At 39.1% G+C, this 17,761-nt stretch overlaps 1 protein-coding gene across 7 annotated transcripts in view; it reads right to left on the bottom strand.

Annotated features, from left to right (window-relative positions):
• Nucleotides 1-9,745: 9,745 nt before the first annotated feature.
• The window catches only part of ELAVL2 (ELAV like RNA binding protein 2), a 132,056-nt gene continuing 124,040 nt past the window's right edge, over nt 9,746-17,761 (bottom strand). For 2 of the 7 annotated variants that reach the window (XM_027088921.1, XM_027088928.1), the window contains exons 6-7: nt 14,437-14,475; nt 9,746-13,828 (exon numbers count right to left, since the gene is read on the bottom strand). In XM_027088921.1, the coding sequence (XP_026944722.1) occupies nt 13,498-13,828; nt 14,437-14,475 (370 nt within the window). In that variant the 3' untranslated portion in view covers nt 9,746-13,497. The remainder of the gene's footprint in view (nt 13,829-14,436; nt 14,476-17,761) is intronic. The other 5 variants (XM_027088922.1, XM_027088923.1, XM_027088925.1 and 2 more) reach the window with 3 other exon arrangements.

Here is a 17,761-nt window from a genome sequence, read left to right as displayed (position 1 = left end):
TTGTTTATAAGCCTCCAGTCTATGGGAATCTGTTACAGCAACCTGAACTAACACACTGTACCTAACATCCTGATATTTTTGTATGACTTTCACTAAGTACTTCAATTTAGTCAAGAAATGGCATTAGTCAAGCTATAAACTCTAAGCAGAGGATATTCTATCACTCGGAGTAAATCTGAAAAGGATAATTACTTTCTGGCTATTAACACCATAATATCTTCATTAAAAACAATGAAAGAGCTATGAAATCTTTTATTTAAAAATGTACACCAGGGCTTCCCTGGTGGCGCAGTGGTTGGGAGTCTGCCTGCCAATGCAGGGGACACGGGTTCGTGCCCCGGTCCTGGAAGATCCCACATGCCGCGGAGCGGCTAGGCCCGTGAGCCATGGCCGCTGAGCCTGCGCGTCGGCAGCCTGTGCTCCGCAACGGGAGAGGCCACAGCAGTGAGAGGCCCGCGTACCGCAAAAAAAAAAAAAAAAAAGTACACCAAATACCGGGCTCACCTGAGTCTCCTGAGCAATAGAATCAGACATTTCAACTTTTCTTTACATTTCTGTCTCATACCCTATTCAGACATAGGACCAGCTTAAACATTGTCCAAGAGTAAAGAAATTAACTGTTCATATCCCTAATATTCACACTTAGAAGACTTTTTTACCCGAGGAGAACAGAAACCAGAATGTATAGCATAAATCCCTGGGTGTATAGACTTGCACTTTCTCCTGGAGCAGAGTAATTCCTTTTCTATACTTTTCCTGGAGTCATCATTTTACAATTTGGTATACTGTCAACCCTGACTCATCCGCAAAACAAGCAAGCAACCTGAAATGTTCAAGAAACATGGAACAGCATCAGCACTAATTTCCCAGTGGAGAAAATATATGTAAGGATACACGAGGTCTCACACCAGCCCTAATTTTGAGTAGGTAGCAGCTCCTCAAACTTCGTTTTTCCATTTTATGTATTCTACAACCCTCTGAGCACTCACGATGTATGTGCAAGGGACCATGGTGGACATAAGGGGAAAGAAACACCAAGATGAATCACAGAAAGATCCTACCCTAAGGAATTTCCCAGTCTAGCAAATGAGCTAAAACACAAACAAACCTATCTTTATATTATAAACTACACACACAACAACAACAAACATCTGGAACTCTTTTCCAAGAGTAGATGTATTGGTAGCAGTAAAACCAAACTAGCTCATGTTAGGGTAAAATCAAGTATTTCCACCACAGTCGCCCACTGTTAACCACTAGAGCAGACTGTGTCGTTAAGACCACAGCTCTGAAGTCAGACAGTGAGCTGCAGCTCCAGCTCAACAGCCGATTAGCTAAAGTCCCTGGACAAGTTTCTCAACCTCTTTAAGTCTCATTTTATTCCTCTGTAAAGTAGGGATTATTAGAGTACCTCTCTCGTGATATTAAGATTGAGATACTGCAAATAGAGTGCTTATTAGCATGTTGTCTGACCCAAATTATCACTCAGTTTTCTAGGTGAAAATTGGGGTAGGAATAGACAACCACAGGCTTCCTGGAAACTGAAGAGAATACAACAGAGAAGGAAGAGGAAACAGGCAACAGGCAGAGTAGGAACACTTTGAACTCCTATACTCTTGATAGCTCATTTCAATATACACTAGACCAGTATGTCTTTACCTTGGCTGAAAAGTCCCCTCTATTTTGGAGCCTATCTGGGACTCGCTCTAGAGCCCCTGAATCAGAATCTGAGGTGAGCTTCAAGCACCTATATTAGTAAGCCTCAAAGGTGAGTATCATGGGGCTTCCCTGGTGGCACAGTGGTTGCAAGTCCACCTGTTGATGCAGGGGACACGGGTTCGTGCCCCGGTCCAGGAAGAGCCCACATGCCGCGGTGCGGCTGGGCCCGTGAGCCATGGCCGCTAAGCCTGTGCTCCGCAATGGGAGAGGCCACAACAGTGAGAGGCCCGTGTACCGCAAGAAAAAAAAAAAAAGGTGAGTATCATGCATACCTAAGTCTGAGAATGACTGTGGAAGACAAAATATTTTGTGTTTCAGTATTTGTTTTAGTCATAATTCAGCTAAGATCTGATGCTTTACTTTGAGGCTAACAGAGATTCCAGGCTTCAAAATTTCAGGATCGGGCTTCCCTGGTGGTGCCGTGGTTGAGAGTCCGCCTGCCAATGCAGGGGACGCGGGTTCGTTCCCCGGTCCGGGAGGATCCCATATGCCACAGAGCACCTGGGCCCGTGAGCCATGGCCGCTGAGCCTGCGCGTCCGGAGCCTGTGCTCCGCAACGGGAGAGGCCACAACAGTGAGAGGCCCACACACCGCAAAAAAAAAAAAAAATTTCAGGATCACTGTCCCAAGTTCTATCCAGAAGTCTTCCTAACAGGGTTCTCGCTGATCCATCAGCACCTCACCCCAGGCTTCCATTCACTGTGATGGAAAGGAGAGCATCACACAGAGATGCCCTCACTCCTCCATTCAGATGTTCTGGCCATCCCATCTATCCTTCTGTTTCCACATCCTTCTCATCTCACTTATCTGCATCACCAATGAATCCTTAACTAATTTATCCAAGATGATGTTGCCACATTGCTTTCAAATATATTTACAGTCAACTCTGAGTATTAAAAAACTTTGTCTACATATGTCAATTCTAATGTTTGTGGTGTCCTAGTAGATACTGCCTAGGTTTCCAAAAGATTTTAAAACATTAATTATTTTTAAAAGTTTGAGGAAACAAGAAAGCCATCAATAATTCATATTATTACAATTATTTTAATCTTCAAGAAGGGAAGAGAGAAGAAAGTCTTGCATTTTGCTTGAAATTTTTGTGTGTTCAATTCAAATCATGATACTTCAGGAGACTATAGTATCATTTAAAATATGAGAGAGATAAAATATTTACAGAAAAATTTCATTAAAATTACTAAATTAATTTTTAATTTACCAGTGCTCATACCTCTCCAATTATATGAAAATTTTTATTGGAAGGGGGCGTGATTAAAGAAGAACTACCCACCTGACTTAGTAATAGATCCAAGCTGGCTGATCAAGCCAACTGCCATCTGGTCAATCAACTGCCATTTGAAAGGCTGTTCTAAAAATACTTTCATATAAGTACCTAAATCTCATCAAAATGTAATGACTTCTAATTTATGTTAGCTAGCAGGAAACAAACTTTCACTGCACATTTTAGATTCCTACTTGTAATACGATTACCAAACCTCTCCAAGATTCCCAAATAATTTCCCTGAAAGAAAGACGAAGTCACGTATCCTGATTCTATACCACTTTACTGAGTTGTCACTCTAGCCTTGTACATTAGAGCAATCTCTGGCAGCCTTTAAAATAAAGCTAAGTCCATCCACCTGCTTTCACTCAATATGCTAGCAGTGAAATATACAAAACATGTATTTTTTATTTACACAAAGTAAATGGCCGCAGTACAGAAAACCAAGCAGGTGGTTGGCTATCCACCAACTGTGAGACTATTTACTCTTCCGTAAATTAGGGACAACACAGAATTCCCTGCCTCACAGGTCACTGTGATATTCAAATTAGAAAAGCATACTGTGAACCCTAAAGCAGTATGACTATTAAATATGTACACACATAAATACTTTTCTTTCAAAACTATATTCGAAGGCGAAAGTACAGACACTATAAAAATAGTGAAACAATCCTTTCATTTGAGTTGCTGTTTCTGAAGTGTCAGGCATTCAACTGGAGCCAAGATTTTCTAAGAAGCCAGTCTTTCCTAAAGATGTAAGTCACTGGGCACCAGATTGTACCCATGAATCTCCTTCTCACATTTGCACAGGCAGATTATCCCACAAAAGCCTTAGCAAGTTAAGAGCAACAAAACAAGGAGTAAACACCCAAGGACAAATCCCTGAGAAAACGCAGTGTTTTGGGCACAGTGTTTGGGGACAAGCCATACCCAGGTTTGCATGGTAAAGATAACAGAGAAAAGGAATGGGACAGGTTCTTTCCACACACAGCAGCCACTGCCACCCCGGCTTCTACAAAGCTAGTGGTTTAGGTGACTCTGATCAACACAGCAGGCTCAGGATCCCATTGTACATTCGACTTGGCTCGGGATCACCCAACTGAATTTGCTAACACAGTGACTCCAGAAGAATCACCCATTAAAAACAATCCAAATACAGACTCTAAATGTGCAGAAAGCCTTTTGTGATCTCCGCTGGAGCTTAGAGTATCTAACAGCTGCAACTATGACTGTTCTAGCTAATTGCTCTCAGCAACAAAAATAAACAATCCCTCCAGGAAGAAGACTGTAACCCGCCAAATATTAATGAATTTTTTAACAGTCAGAAATCTCAAATCTTGGTTTAAAGGCCTTGCTACCGGTAAAAATAAAATGTCTCAAAGAACAAACACAGGGTTGAGGAGGCCCAGAAAGAAAAGTCCTTATTTTGTATTTAATCCTCCCCTGTCCCCTTCCTCCCCCCACCCCAAAAAAAGAAAAAAAGGAAAGTGCCTTGTGTCTGGAAGAATTTAAGCAATCTGAGTTAAAATTTATTTTAACTCATAACTTTTTAACATATGGGGGAAAAGAGTCGCACTGATTGGAGCTATTTTTAAAGTGCAGCTCTACTGTAAAAATAGACATTTACTCATAAGGATGCTTGAATAGAGAACAAGCCCAATCTACGTCTCATTGTTAAGAAAGGGGTGAAAAAAGACTGTCGTATTTTCTGGAGAGCCGTTTATGGTCCGCCTGTGATGTCACAGCAGCATCCAGGTGCACTCTAATGAGCGTCTTTCAGTCTCCTCCATCCTTTTACAAGTGCTCTCCTACCATCAGCTTTTTCTCCCAGAACATGCAATAAGGAGCCAGTATTTACGCAGACCCTCGCTGGAAAGATCACGGCAATCAGAGACCCATGGAAAGAGGAAAATTTACTCACCCACACTTGTGTTCATCGTCCTCCTCTCCTCAGAGCCCCTATTCAGGAAGGGAGCATTTCCTTTTTCTAAGGAAAGAAAGGATAGAAGCAGTTGACTTATCAGTATGGTAGGGTATCTGCGTGTCCCCTGTCCAGACAGAGAAGAAGTAGCTTCACACTTCTCCCTTCCCATTCAGGCCCCTGATGCTTAGCTGAAGTCTGCAACCAAACTGCCCACCTTAGACAGTGGCAAGTAGGCATTTAGGCACATCCCCACACTGAGACTTGGAGATATTGCTGCAGTTTCTATACTTCAATTGGTCTTCAGTCTTTATTAAAACCTGGAGGAATGGAGTTGTAATGGGAAACCATGTAGAATTCCTGATTTCTATACCTCCCTGACATGTGAGCAGCAATCAATACAAACAAAACTAGATAACAGTTTTCATGTGCCTTATCTTAAACCAAAATCAAAACGCATTATTTTACGTCTGTTAAAAAATTTCTCCATACACTCATGAACAAAATCAAAAGGAAGGAAAACAGCTTTATCAAGAAAAAAACAAATTTGAATGTTTAAAATCTTTATGAAGAAGGTGAGATATATAATCACAGCTTCAAGCAAAAAAGTGTCAGAGGGGGCTTCCCTGGTGGCGCAGTGGTTGAGAGTCCGCCTGCCGATGCAGGGGACACGGGTTCGTGCCCCGGTCTGGGAAGATCCCACATGCCGCGGAGCGGCTGGGCCCGTGAGCCATGGCCACTGAGCCTGCACGTCCAGAGCCTGTGCTCCACAACGGGAGAGGCCACAGCAGTGAGAGGCCCGCGTACCGGAAAAAAAAAAAAAAAAAAAAAAGTGTCAGAGGAAAAAAGGTATCTTTTTCAGGAAAGGATTGAGTAATTTTTGACTTGTTACTTTTTGTACTGTATAAATTTCCTACAGTGACCATATTTTTACTGCTTAAACTTATCCACAAGGATGTAAATTATACTGAGTGTACCACAATAAAATACTACATGCACTTACCTATATTCAATTTCTAGATACCCTACATATCCTGCAGGAATCAAGAAATCTCATCCCACAAAAGGACACAGTTTATGAAAGTTAATTCAGTGTGTGTTTTGGTACTTGAATGATAGCAATGGGCAGAGTTCCAAGAGTTAGGAGAACTGGGTTCAAGCGCCAGGTCTCGTGTTAGCAAAAGAACCTTGGAGAACCTTAACTTCTCTGGGCCTGACTCAAATCTGAAGAATTAAGGTGCTAAAAGATACCTGAGGTGTCTTCCTGCTCAAAGCCAGAGCGAAAATAGACACAAATTAAATCTTCAGCCCTGAAACAGCAAAGCAACTGGTATAGAGTAGATGCTTAATATACATTTAATGAAAGAGTTAACAGAAGGGAAGTTTTTAAAAAATAATGTATTTAAAAGAGAGCTTCCCAACCTGTGTGCCATGGCAAGCTGCCTTATCATAGAAGGATTATGGGTGTGTAGAGATATTGATCTCCTCAGGACTGGAGCCAAGAACATGAAGAAGTTTGAGAAGCACAACTTAATACTACCATCACACCAAAAAACAAATCATCTGTATTAGGATAAGTTTCAGATAAACTTCTAAGAAGTTCTCACCACCCTTCACTTAGGAAACACAGAATGTCTGCCTTATCATTTGGTACTCAGGCCATTTAATCCTAAGACAGAAAACATGAGGAGCAAATTTACTTGAAGAAGCAAAGAGGCTTTCCTTACGTGATGTACGGGTGCAAAGCAGGTACTTCTTAAAGAGTAATTCCTGAAAAGCAGAATCCTCTCAACATATACTTGAGTTCAAATGGAGAACACACAGCAGCAACCATTCTCAAGAGATGAAATTCTGCTAAACATTTAAGTAATACGGTAACAACTGCAATTTCTGCTTCCACATATACAGCAATAGCTACTTATCCTTTTGGGTAAGTATTCAGGGATTTTTTGGTGTGAGAATCTGCATTATTTCTTGTAATTATTACTACTTGCAACTTCACAAAAGCTACGTTTTGATAAAGGAAAAGACCTAGAACATGCCTGTGAACATATAAGGGTTTACTTTCAACACGGTGCTCAACATGGTACTTCCGGGTCTGAGAACTAAAAGCTGTGCATCTTCTGGATGTCTGACCACCTGCATTTGTGCATTGTAGCCTCCCTCCCCCCATCCTCACCGCAGCTGCCACACCTTTGTCACAATCCAGCCCAATCCAGAGAACAAAGCTACCTCGACAGCTGTGCTTCATTCCACAGGGTGGGTCACCCTGAAGATGGCTGCCAGCTTCTTCACATCTGCAAGGAGGTCCACAGTAGGGTTGGCTGCTTCCGAAACTGGACAAGGAGAATTCTCGGAAGGAGTGCACAATAAAGATCAGAGTTAGAGATAGCACTGGGCTATAGACAATCTGTAGGTCAAAGGGCCCTTCAGGACAAACAAACAAACGCCTTCCCCTGAAGGGCTATTTAAATGGGCTGCCTTTTCTGTGGCTCTTCACTGAAATGCAAGGTATGGCTATTAACTGAGCTTCCCAAACAACAACAGAAAGGTAAAAAGCTGTCAAACTAAAACCTCATCTTGGAAATATCTGAGAAATATTTCAATTTTATAATTTTCCCCTCACCTTCCATGCAGGTGATACCTGAGCGATAGGTAAGAAAAGTATGAAATGTAAATCCAACATTTAAGAGTGAACCAGGTACCATGGCACTAGAAATAGCATAACCACTAAAGAAGGATCACTTTATCATCTTAAATTATTGAGTTTGAGAAGTATACATTGTGAGAAAGAGATTGATCCACTATTCTCTTACTAGGGAGATCTAGTTTCATTTGGTCTCTTTGCATACACTGAACAACATGCTCCAAATACCAATGACTTCTTTTAAAAGAAGTCAATGTCCTTACCAGCAAGTTCTCTGCAACTCCAAAAATCACATATAACCTATCATAGCAAGTATTTCTAGTGTTACAATAGAAATGGGCAAGGTAACAAGAACAAAATTTCAATGTTTAGATACTTTGTATTTCATTATGGACTCAATTTTCTGACTAATCTGAGATTTAACTAGTCACGAACACAAAAATGTTTAATGAGCTCATAGGTCTGTACTGAATGTGACTTAATAGCCCAGAAACTGTTACAAGTAGACAGAAGCTTACCTACATGTCTTTAATCAGTGTTCTCTTCGTGGATTCCCTCCCCCAATCTCTTTTAAATCCCACCTACCCTTAGTGATGCAGCTCAACTGCTACCACTTTTGTGTGGCTGCCCATTCCCACCCCACTAACTATCCTCACCCAATACACACACACACACACACACACACACACACACACACACAGACATGTATGAGTCACTCCCATCTTCCTTTTCTTTTTAATGTACTCTGTTCATAGCATTCTTGTCTTTCTTTGTATTGTATAGCTACTTGTGGATGCGGACAAATCTTCTGGAGAATAAGACAGGCTATGTTAAGGACAGAGAGGCATATGACTTCCAAACAGGGGTTCATGCTTGACTGCTCTAAGGTATTCCAAAATGTAACATCCATGAGTATTTCTGGGGGTTAGTATCTATTACATCTTAATCTACATCTTTAGTTTTTTAAGCTAAAAGTAGTATTAATAATGAGTGTGAGACCCTAAGATTTTGACATGTTTTCATTCAAAGAATAAAGCTAGTCAGCATACTTTTAATATTCAGGATATTTTACCATGAGTGCTTTGCAAGTTGTCACTCCATATATTATATGTTTAGAGCGAGCAAGACCATCCAGCCAATTCCTCCATCAACCTAACTATTCACACAGGCAATGTCTTTATTGTGTATAATAACGTTTATTTTGCTTCAGAAAGGATATGGACAACTTAATGAACAGGAAAGCATCTCAAGATTGACTAAACTAAATGATACGGATGCCAGATTGAAAATTACACAAATGAGGGACTTCCCTGGCAGTCCAGAGGTTAAGACTCCACGCTTCCACTGGAGGAGGCACGGGTTCAATCCCTGGTCAGGGGAACTAAGATCCCACATGCCCGAGGGGCACCGTCAAAAAAAAAAAAAAAAAAAAATTAGTAACAAATGAGCTAATAATCAATCCAAGAAAGGAAAAGCAGAATCTATAAGAAGAACAGAGCAGGTTCACTCTTATGAGTTGTAAAGGGGTTTGTAACAACTACAGCAAGTTAGCTGGACACCTGCTTCCAGGTGGCATGGCAGGGTGGCTTGTCTGTTCTCACTTCTAAGTAACAGTTTCCAAGAAGGTAAGAGCCACATCTTGCTCATTTTTACAGACCCAGGACACAGCATAGATAACCAATAAACCTGTGCTGAATAACCAAAAAATACTTCTGTTTATTTCTATGAACCAGAACACTGGAAAGGTTCATTTCAGTAACCCCATGTCAACAGGCTACCTGTATTAATGTGTAGATGTTTTAGTCCTTCCAACCTGAAGGGAATTGAGCCCACTTTTGAAAATTTTCAGAGAAAGAATACAAACAACAGTAGAGAAAAAAATGAACCACTTGCTGAAATAACTGAGGCTATAAATGCTCTTCAAATAATAATCAATTCTGTTATAATTCTAGAAATACTTTTGTTCTCTTCCACTGTTTGAGGATCCAATATGGTAATACAGGCATAAAGGATCAAAACCACTGCCTCTTTTTTTTTTTTTTTTGTATTTTCTACCAACAAGGTATACACATACTGTTCTAGAAGTATATTAAAATGTCAACATACTTCTTACTAAAGTATATGCATTTTTTTATTTCTAGGTACCCCTCTGAGTGGGAAATTACAAGTTTCCACTACATTTTTTTTGATCATCGCATAAAATAAGGCTAGGACACTTGCAATCTGTTTATTTTTAAAAAAACATTAAGGTTAAATTGCTAACACCTTTCCTCAAATCAGATTATAATAATGTAAAATGATGTTAAGATTCAAAATTTATACTGGCTAATCTAACACTGAATTGTGATAACCTGGATGATTTGCAAGCATAAGGTGAGAAGGAATTCTGAGGAAGAAAACTTATTTCCTCAAGCACACCAACAGTGTCACAAACCTTTACTGAGAATTTTCCCCTTATCTGCTCAAATATAAAAGAACTGCTGACATGCAAACCAGTCAAAATACTGATAAGCATACAAGAGGAGAGAGGTGAGGGGAGGATGTTCCAAAATCACAAAATTAGAGTATTGAATTCCTGTAATAAAAAAGGGAGCATGGAGATTTGAGATTAATTGCATGTTGGAAGAAAAAAAATTGTCTTGTCACTCAGCTGAGCTCTTGACTACTAAACTGTGAATTCAGGACAATTACTTTTATAGAATGGCTTTTTACCAAAAAAGCTGACAGACACAATCAAATTAAAAGAAGCCATTTAGTATACTTTGTTTAAAAAAAAAAGAAAAAAAGCACTTCATTATCGTATCAAGTTTTCTTAAGTTCTACAGAAGTAGAACCTTTGTATAAAAGATGAGCAAGAAATATTTTCCTTCCTCCACAGATCTGCTAAGGATGCTTACCAGGGCTGAATATATATGTGAAACACAGCGTTGGCAGAGTTCATGATTTGTACACGTGTACTACATACATCAACCCTAACCTAATGGAAACTGAGTTTCTGATTTTAGGGGAGTCTCTTGATAATCTGGCATTGGCAACAAAAGTTACACTCAACAACAGTTGATACTATGGGTGAATTAAATCTTGCCAGTGGCAGCAGAGTAAGTTACCTTCCTTCTATTTGGTTTTTCTTTAGCTCAAGTAAATGTGTGAGGACAATTTCCATTTGTTTAAAAAAAAAAAGTTAATGGCTATTCAATCAGAGGTATAGAATGATGTCAGCATCCAATTACCCAAACTGTACAACTAGCCAATGAAAGCACGTATCCCTATAAAAATTACCCATCGAGTTAATGTTTGAAAGCTAACTTATCAGAAGGTATCATTCAAAAAAATTTTTTTGCACATTCTACTTCAATTAACATGCCTTTTGGAATACTTTACATAACACTGCTTTCAACTAAAGCTCTGAGGGAACCTCTTAACTCAAGAGAGCAAGTTTATTAGACTGAGCACAGGAGCCCCAAAAAATGTATAAAGACCTACTCACCACACTGTTCTTTCCCTTCAACTTTGTTTATTGATGTACTGAACATGAAAAAGTACAAAGAATCCAAACACAAAAGAAAACATGTACAGCCTCTTAAATACTCAACAGAATATATTTTCTATTCCAACAGATGTGAATTAAGTCATACTGTACAACTTCAAATAAATACCAGCCTTACATTTTATTAAGTGCTCTGATAAACACTGTAAAGTGAAGCACAATTTGCATGCCCTCTCATCAATGCCTTGGTTTGCTACAGTAGTATAGGAAAGAAGCATGTAGCTGCTGTTTTCCCGTGAGGGAAACCTTATTTTTTTTAAGTATATACATGTATTTTGTTTTTTAGTTTTTTTGTTTTTTTTTAAATGCAGGTTAACTCTGACAATCTAAATGCACCTAAGGATATGAGAAAGTGCTAAGCCAATTGATTTCTGAATAGCATTGAGTGGGTCAGCATGAAAACTCGCTTATTCACTTTAGCACGCGCCTCACAGTATATGTACTGTACTATACTGAAAATTTTTATAACTACAATTTTAAATAATAAAAATAAAACTCAACGCAACTGCAAAGATAATGTACAACTATGTTATGCATAGCACATTGCCTGTTCTAAGGGGAAGCATGTGAGCATCTCAGTTTATACAAAAAGCAGGACGTAACTATATAGTTCTCAGTGCATCCTGATGAAGGCATTTTTGCCTTCAGCTTTTTTGAAAATTTATTATAAGCTAGATGCTAATCAGAAAATATTTTGTATTTTTTAAAATTTCTTTCATACATGGTAAAGACTTATTTTATTATTTCCCCAAATAGTGGTTTAAGCATCATACAAAGTTAAATTTCAATAGCATACAGATATTTATGACTTTTGTATGAAAAATGTAAGGAAATTTGTTCAAAACCTATGGTTATACTCATTTTTTTTTACCACAAACATATTTATAAACGAAAATGTAGCATCACCATAAACAGCTGAAGCTAGACTATCTACAGACAAAATTAGCAACAAATCTGATGCACTGTAAATTCAAGTCCTCAGGACAACAAAAGTGATTAAGCAAGACCTCAAATAACAATGTTAATGCCATTTACAAAGGAAAAAACTGATACAAAAACATTCAAAACCTGAACATCACTTGGCATGTAAGGAAAAAAAAAATCAAATTAGCTGAAAGGTTCATAACACAAGGTCTTATTTACATTACACAAAGCTCAGGTGTTAGCCTTGAACATAACTTTCAAAATACCTTCAAATATATCCAACTCAGATCACTTTTGCCGATCTGCTGCAGTACAAATCATGTGCAACATCTTTTTTCCTTAAGACAAAACAATTCTTCAAACAATACTGCAAGTACATCACTAAACACCATGAGCTCTATCTGAAGGGATTTCTTTAGGAAGAACAGATTTTTTTTCCCCCATCTCGTGGTAATTTAAACTTCTTGCCTGCTCTTATATATTCTTTTGTAAATTTTTTTTGTTTCAAAATCACAAATCAATGTGAGCCACCTATCACATAATAACCAGGATGATCAGACGCTCCACTGGTGATTACAAAAACGAAACCAGCAGTGTTTCCCCCATTGATTCTACTCCTTTCATACAAAGATCTCAAAAGTATTTTCTACATCATAAATCTTTCTAAATTTTCCAACCACTGCAAATTTCCTGGTAAATTTTAAAAGCTCACTAGGTGTCATATGAAGAGATTTCTCAAAGTATTCAAGTCAAAATATTTGTTCCAGGACCAGTAAAAAGTTTCTCCAAATTTTCTTTTTTATAAAAATAGATGCTTTTTTTAAACCCACATCAAAGAGGCTCTTATCTCTTTGGCAAGGTACTGCTTTACGAAAAGTTCTCCAGTATTCTTACAATAAGCGTTTATAATGTAGCCCCCCTTCCCCAACCCAAATCATAATTACAAAATAAATACTGTTTTTAACTTCATAAATAAAAATGTAAACTTCAAAATACTTTTCTCAGACATAACAGCAATGCTTTAAATGTAAACCAAACACAAAGCTAATCAGAAAAAGAAAAAAAAGGGGGGGGGGAAAGACACAACCAACTAAAGAATTACAACACAAAGCCTCAATATTTACTCACAGGTTCAAGGCAGTTATGTAAAAAGAAAAGAAATGTCTTCCCTTAGCTGAAACACTTTAAAAGGTCCACCTTCTTCAAAGAAGGCAATAGAATGCAATGTGACAGGTAAAAACCCTGTACCTCTTGTCCATATTCAAACATAAAAGATATTTAAGAAGTTTTAATTCAAATACTAGCAATAAAAAATCTCACATATTTCTTAGGATGCTAAGTAGTCGTTTTATCCCATCTCAACACTGACTTACAAAGACATTTACTAATGTATAAAGTTTCTCTTAACTTGCCTTTGTTGTATAGTTTTCATATATAAATGGACTGAGGACAAGAGCTCATTAGGCTTTGTGCGTTTTGTTTGTCTTAAAGGAGACCTGCAGTACTCTGTCTCCCAGACGGTATCCATTGAGGCTAGCTATCGCCATGGCAGCCTCATCATAGTTTGTCATAGTCACAAATCCAAAACCTTTGCATTTATTGGTGTTAAAGTCACGGATGACCTTCACGTTGGTGACAGCTCCAAAAGGCCCAAACATTTGCCACAGGATACTCTCATCTGCGTCAGGAGCCAGGTTGTACACAAAAATACACCACCCTGTTCCTGGGTGCCCAGGGATATTAATTCCAGCCAAACTGGTCATTCCATCAATGGTCATTGGAGAAAACCTACTAAACAAAATAGGAGAAACACACACACACATGCACACACACACACACACACACATGCACGCACACACACGCACGCACAAATAGAAACAGAGGTTGGTTACAGCAATGGACTTAATTCTTTCCCCTTTCCCATCCCAAGAGTTTCAGTAACTCCCCTCCCCACAACAGATACATACAACTATTTGAGGTTTCAACCAAAGTCGGTGTGTGGCTTGCAGTGGCATGCTATAATATCATGGTACTAATAAGTTATGAAATGGCCACATATGCTGTATTGAAAAATATTACTCACAATAGCAAAGAAATAAATTTGGAACTGGCTTCATGAACTTAAGCAGGACTGGGGGCAAGAAGGACCAACACAGACAGAAACATGCTATAACGTCGCAATGCAAGAGAAAACAAATAATGGGGTTTTTAAAGGCCAGGTGGCATCCAGTGGTATAATAATATTCCTTGAGTCAACCGTGCTTCAAAAACAGCTTTTCATTAGGCTGTACATGCAAAAGAAAACCCAACACAAACTTATGAAGGGTGTCACTCCCCAAATCAAAGAAACTAGTCAATTATGGGAAGGGATTATGGTTATCATGAACCTCTATCATTACCTCTTTACTCCATAAGCCATATTGAGCAGATTGTCCAACCTGCAAAACACACATTTAGCAAACTTCAGTTTTTAATTTTTCCCCTTGATGTCCAAGAAAGCTGGGCTCGTTACTGCCATCTTCCAAGGGGATTTTTATATATTAATTGTATGTGAAGTCTCAAAACAGTGGGTCTTCTTACATTTCTGAGAGGATGATACCCACTGCCATAATACAGTAGCTCTTCCAATGGATATAGTTTATCTCTACAAAGGTCAGGGAAATCACTGGTGGTCATCTGAGGAAACCCTTTCAAGAGGAAAAGTGGAGGCTCTGGAATACTTAACATTTGGGTTCTCACCTTTTGCAGGCAAGTTCTAAGCACTCCACATGCACCTACATGTCCTTATATTATTTTTAGTTTTCAGAGCTATTAGTTCCTGAGTATCATAAGGCACTCAGATTAAGGGACTTGCTCAAGGCCAAAGAGTTAGGAAATGGTGGCATCGATATTCAAATTCTGCAGTTTACACAGAATTCCATAAATTTCCCTTCAACCCCCCAAATACAAAGGACTTTCATTTCTTAAAATCAAAGTGGTGTTATTATAGGTAAAAAGAACCTTATAGACAACCTCAGCTGAACCTCCCATTGCTCAATGTATTCAGCTGAGGTCCACAGAACCTAAGACGACAGACCCACTGAGCAACAAAGCAAGGACTTCAGACCCCAGTCTGACACTTATTTTGATTGTCCTACAAGAAGTATAGTCCCACTACTCAGGGTGTAAGAAGCAGGTAGATAGAAACAAACTTAAGTGAGCTTCTCTTAACAATTTTTTTCTTTACGAAGTAGATGGCGGTGGGTGGGTACTCTTTAAAACTCTCTACCCTTTTCCTGTTTCAAAAATTAAATTGATGTCTTTAAGCACTTGATTCTTCTTGCTTTATCAGTTTCAAAGAGACCATTCCAATGTTCCACATTTGTGCAATGAGTACCAATCAATGACGTGTGTTTAGAGGAGGTAGGCATAACTGAATACCTCAACTGCCACAATGTTCAACACTCTCCAAGTAAGACCCTGGGTCAGGAGAACATTTTTTTCTTTAACAGCCATGAACAGTTAAGTTTGGAAAATGTTTCAACCTTATTGTCTAACCTGTGGCCTCAAGCGAGGCTAGAGCACACATGAGAAAGCAACTCCTCCTAGTTTCATAAAAGCCTCAAGACGCCTCCTTCTGGTCTTTCAGAACTGGACAAAGAATCTTCACAGGTTCCTATTCCCAATTACCTCTGCACATTTGTGTGTTTCGTAAAATTAAAAAGAAAGAACCGAGCTGACTGTAATGCAAAGTACTATTAAAAAAAAAAAAAGGAACAAATCACAGTGACAAAGGAGCCTCATCTGTGTGTGGTGTGTGCCTTGTCCCTCTACCCTCTCAGGAGCAGGGACAAGTTCATTACTCATCGTACCACTAATCATGGAGCACAGACAGATTGGGTCACTACAGGTTTACAATTAGTATCTGTTGATTGAATCAAAGCATCGAGGTTACTAACATTACCCTTAACTACTTAATCCAGAGTAAGAACTAACAGAAGGGCAGACTGGGGAGCCTGTTTGCACATGCAAGGGAGAGAGCACATGTATGGGAAAAGTACACAGGTGGGAGGGGGATTTTGTTTTGTGCAGAGGTAATGAGTATAGTCAAAGATGCCATACCCTTATACTCCAAAGTAGAGGCCACAAATACCAGAAATAAGGATGCAAACAAATTAGTATCATCAACAATAAAGTAATCTGATATAGGTAATTTCATAGAATTGCTGAATGATCAATACAGAATGCATTTGGCATATGACACCAGTAGAACAGAATAGCATATTGAGGTCTGCTTCCAAAGTACTCAAAGGCTCAGATGCAGAGACACCAAAACAGAGTCACATCATCTCTGCCCATTAATTGTGCAGACTCTATCACCACCAGCTTAGGACACTAACCAAAAGTCCAGAGACAAAATCTCCTAAGCAAGTTTTCAGTATTTTCTAAGTAGGGTAGAAACCAAAACTGCCCCAGAAGTGGATTACATGTGTTAAAAGGAGAGATATCTCATTTCTCACTCTCCACCCCAGGATTCTCCAGGCAGGAGGCCTAGGACTTTTATACTAGGATCTCTGAAGACCCTCTCAATGAGCCTCATATTTGCCCTACCTGTGAAATCCTGTGTGATACCACAATCCTGCCCACTGATATCTTCACTCAATATTCACTTTAGAAAAAATTCAATCCTATGCAATTCAAGCCAAGTTATCTGCCTCTCCCTCTCTCTCTTTGCTCTCCTTGCCCCTCCCTCCTCTCCCATCAACAAGGAGGAACATGGCACCTAAGAAACAGGACCTAGGCAACACTGAAAACCCCCGCCTGCCCACAGTTGGACCTAGCAGTTTACCCTGCTCTCAGTGCCACACACCCACAGGAGCTGGGAGAAGGCAGTGTGTGCTCCACTAGGGCACCATGTACCCCAAGCCTTGTAGAAGTTGGAAAACTGTCAATTAGGCAGTTAGCTCAGACACAAGGACCACTATTACTCTCCAGAATTATACATTTTTTCTGGGTCTGTCCAGAGTTCAGGGACAGCCATCTTTTGCATGTGATCGTTTAATGACAGAAGCCAATTTTTAGTGGAGACCAAGTTAATAGCCTCCAGAATGACCTAGGAGGGGTGTGTGTGATGATACACAGCTGTATGGCAAATAAATATTAAAGTGTCCAATACAAATTTTTTCTAATTTAAAAATAAAGTATTCTTCACTCATATTGAATAAATGTACTGCATCCAAAGCCCTCACTCAGTCCCCATGCATCACATACTCTCCTGAGGGAAGACTGAGCGGTCCTCAAAGGGAAAGTGACACAGTCACCTGGTCTTTAGCATGGGTATAATCCACTTTACAAATAACACGTTAAGTGGATTTGAAGGATTAGATTTAATTAAAACAACCCTCAAAGAAGAGGTAGTTTTAAAAAGATTCCTGCAAACAACAAATCATCATCACCATCATCACCATCATCAGAGGGAGGATGACACCAGTAAGGAAAGCCCAAGTAAATAAGAAAAGAGAGAGTTGATTCTCTCTCCTACTCCTAGTACAAGCTACACTATGCCGTTAGACAAAATAATCTAACATGTCTCACATGAAGTCAGACAAGAAATTCCAAATTATCAAGATCATAATTTTATGACTCTTGCTTTAAAGGTATACTATTTACTAAGATATTATGTAAGTGAAAAATGAGCCAGTTAGCATATTAGCAAAACACTAATATATTGTTTATTTCATCCTT

This window comes from Aethalodelphis obliquidens, unplaced genomic scaffold (assembly GCF_003676395.1).
Source record: "Aethalodelphis obliquidens isolate GAN/ISIS:26980383/991018 unplaced genomic scaffold, ASM367639v1 scaffold64, whole genome shotgun sequence".
Taxonomy (NCBI): domain Eukaryota; kingdom Metazoa; phylum Chordata; class Mammalia; order Artiodactyla; family Delphinidae; genus Aethalodelphis; species Aethalodelphis obliquidens.
Note: the sequence above shows the minus strand (reverse complement) of the source record. Positions and strands in the feature narration are given on the sequence as shown.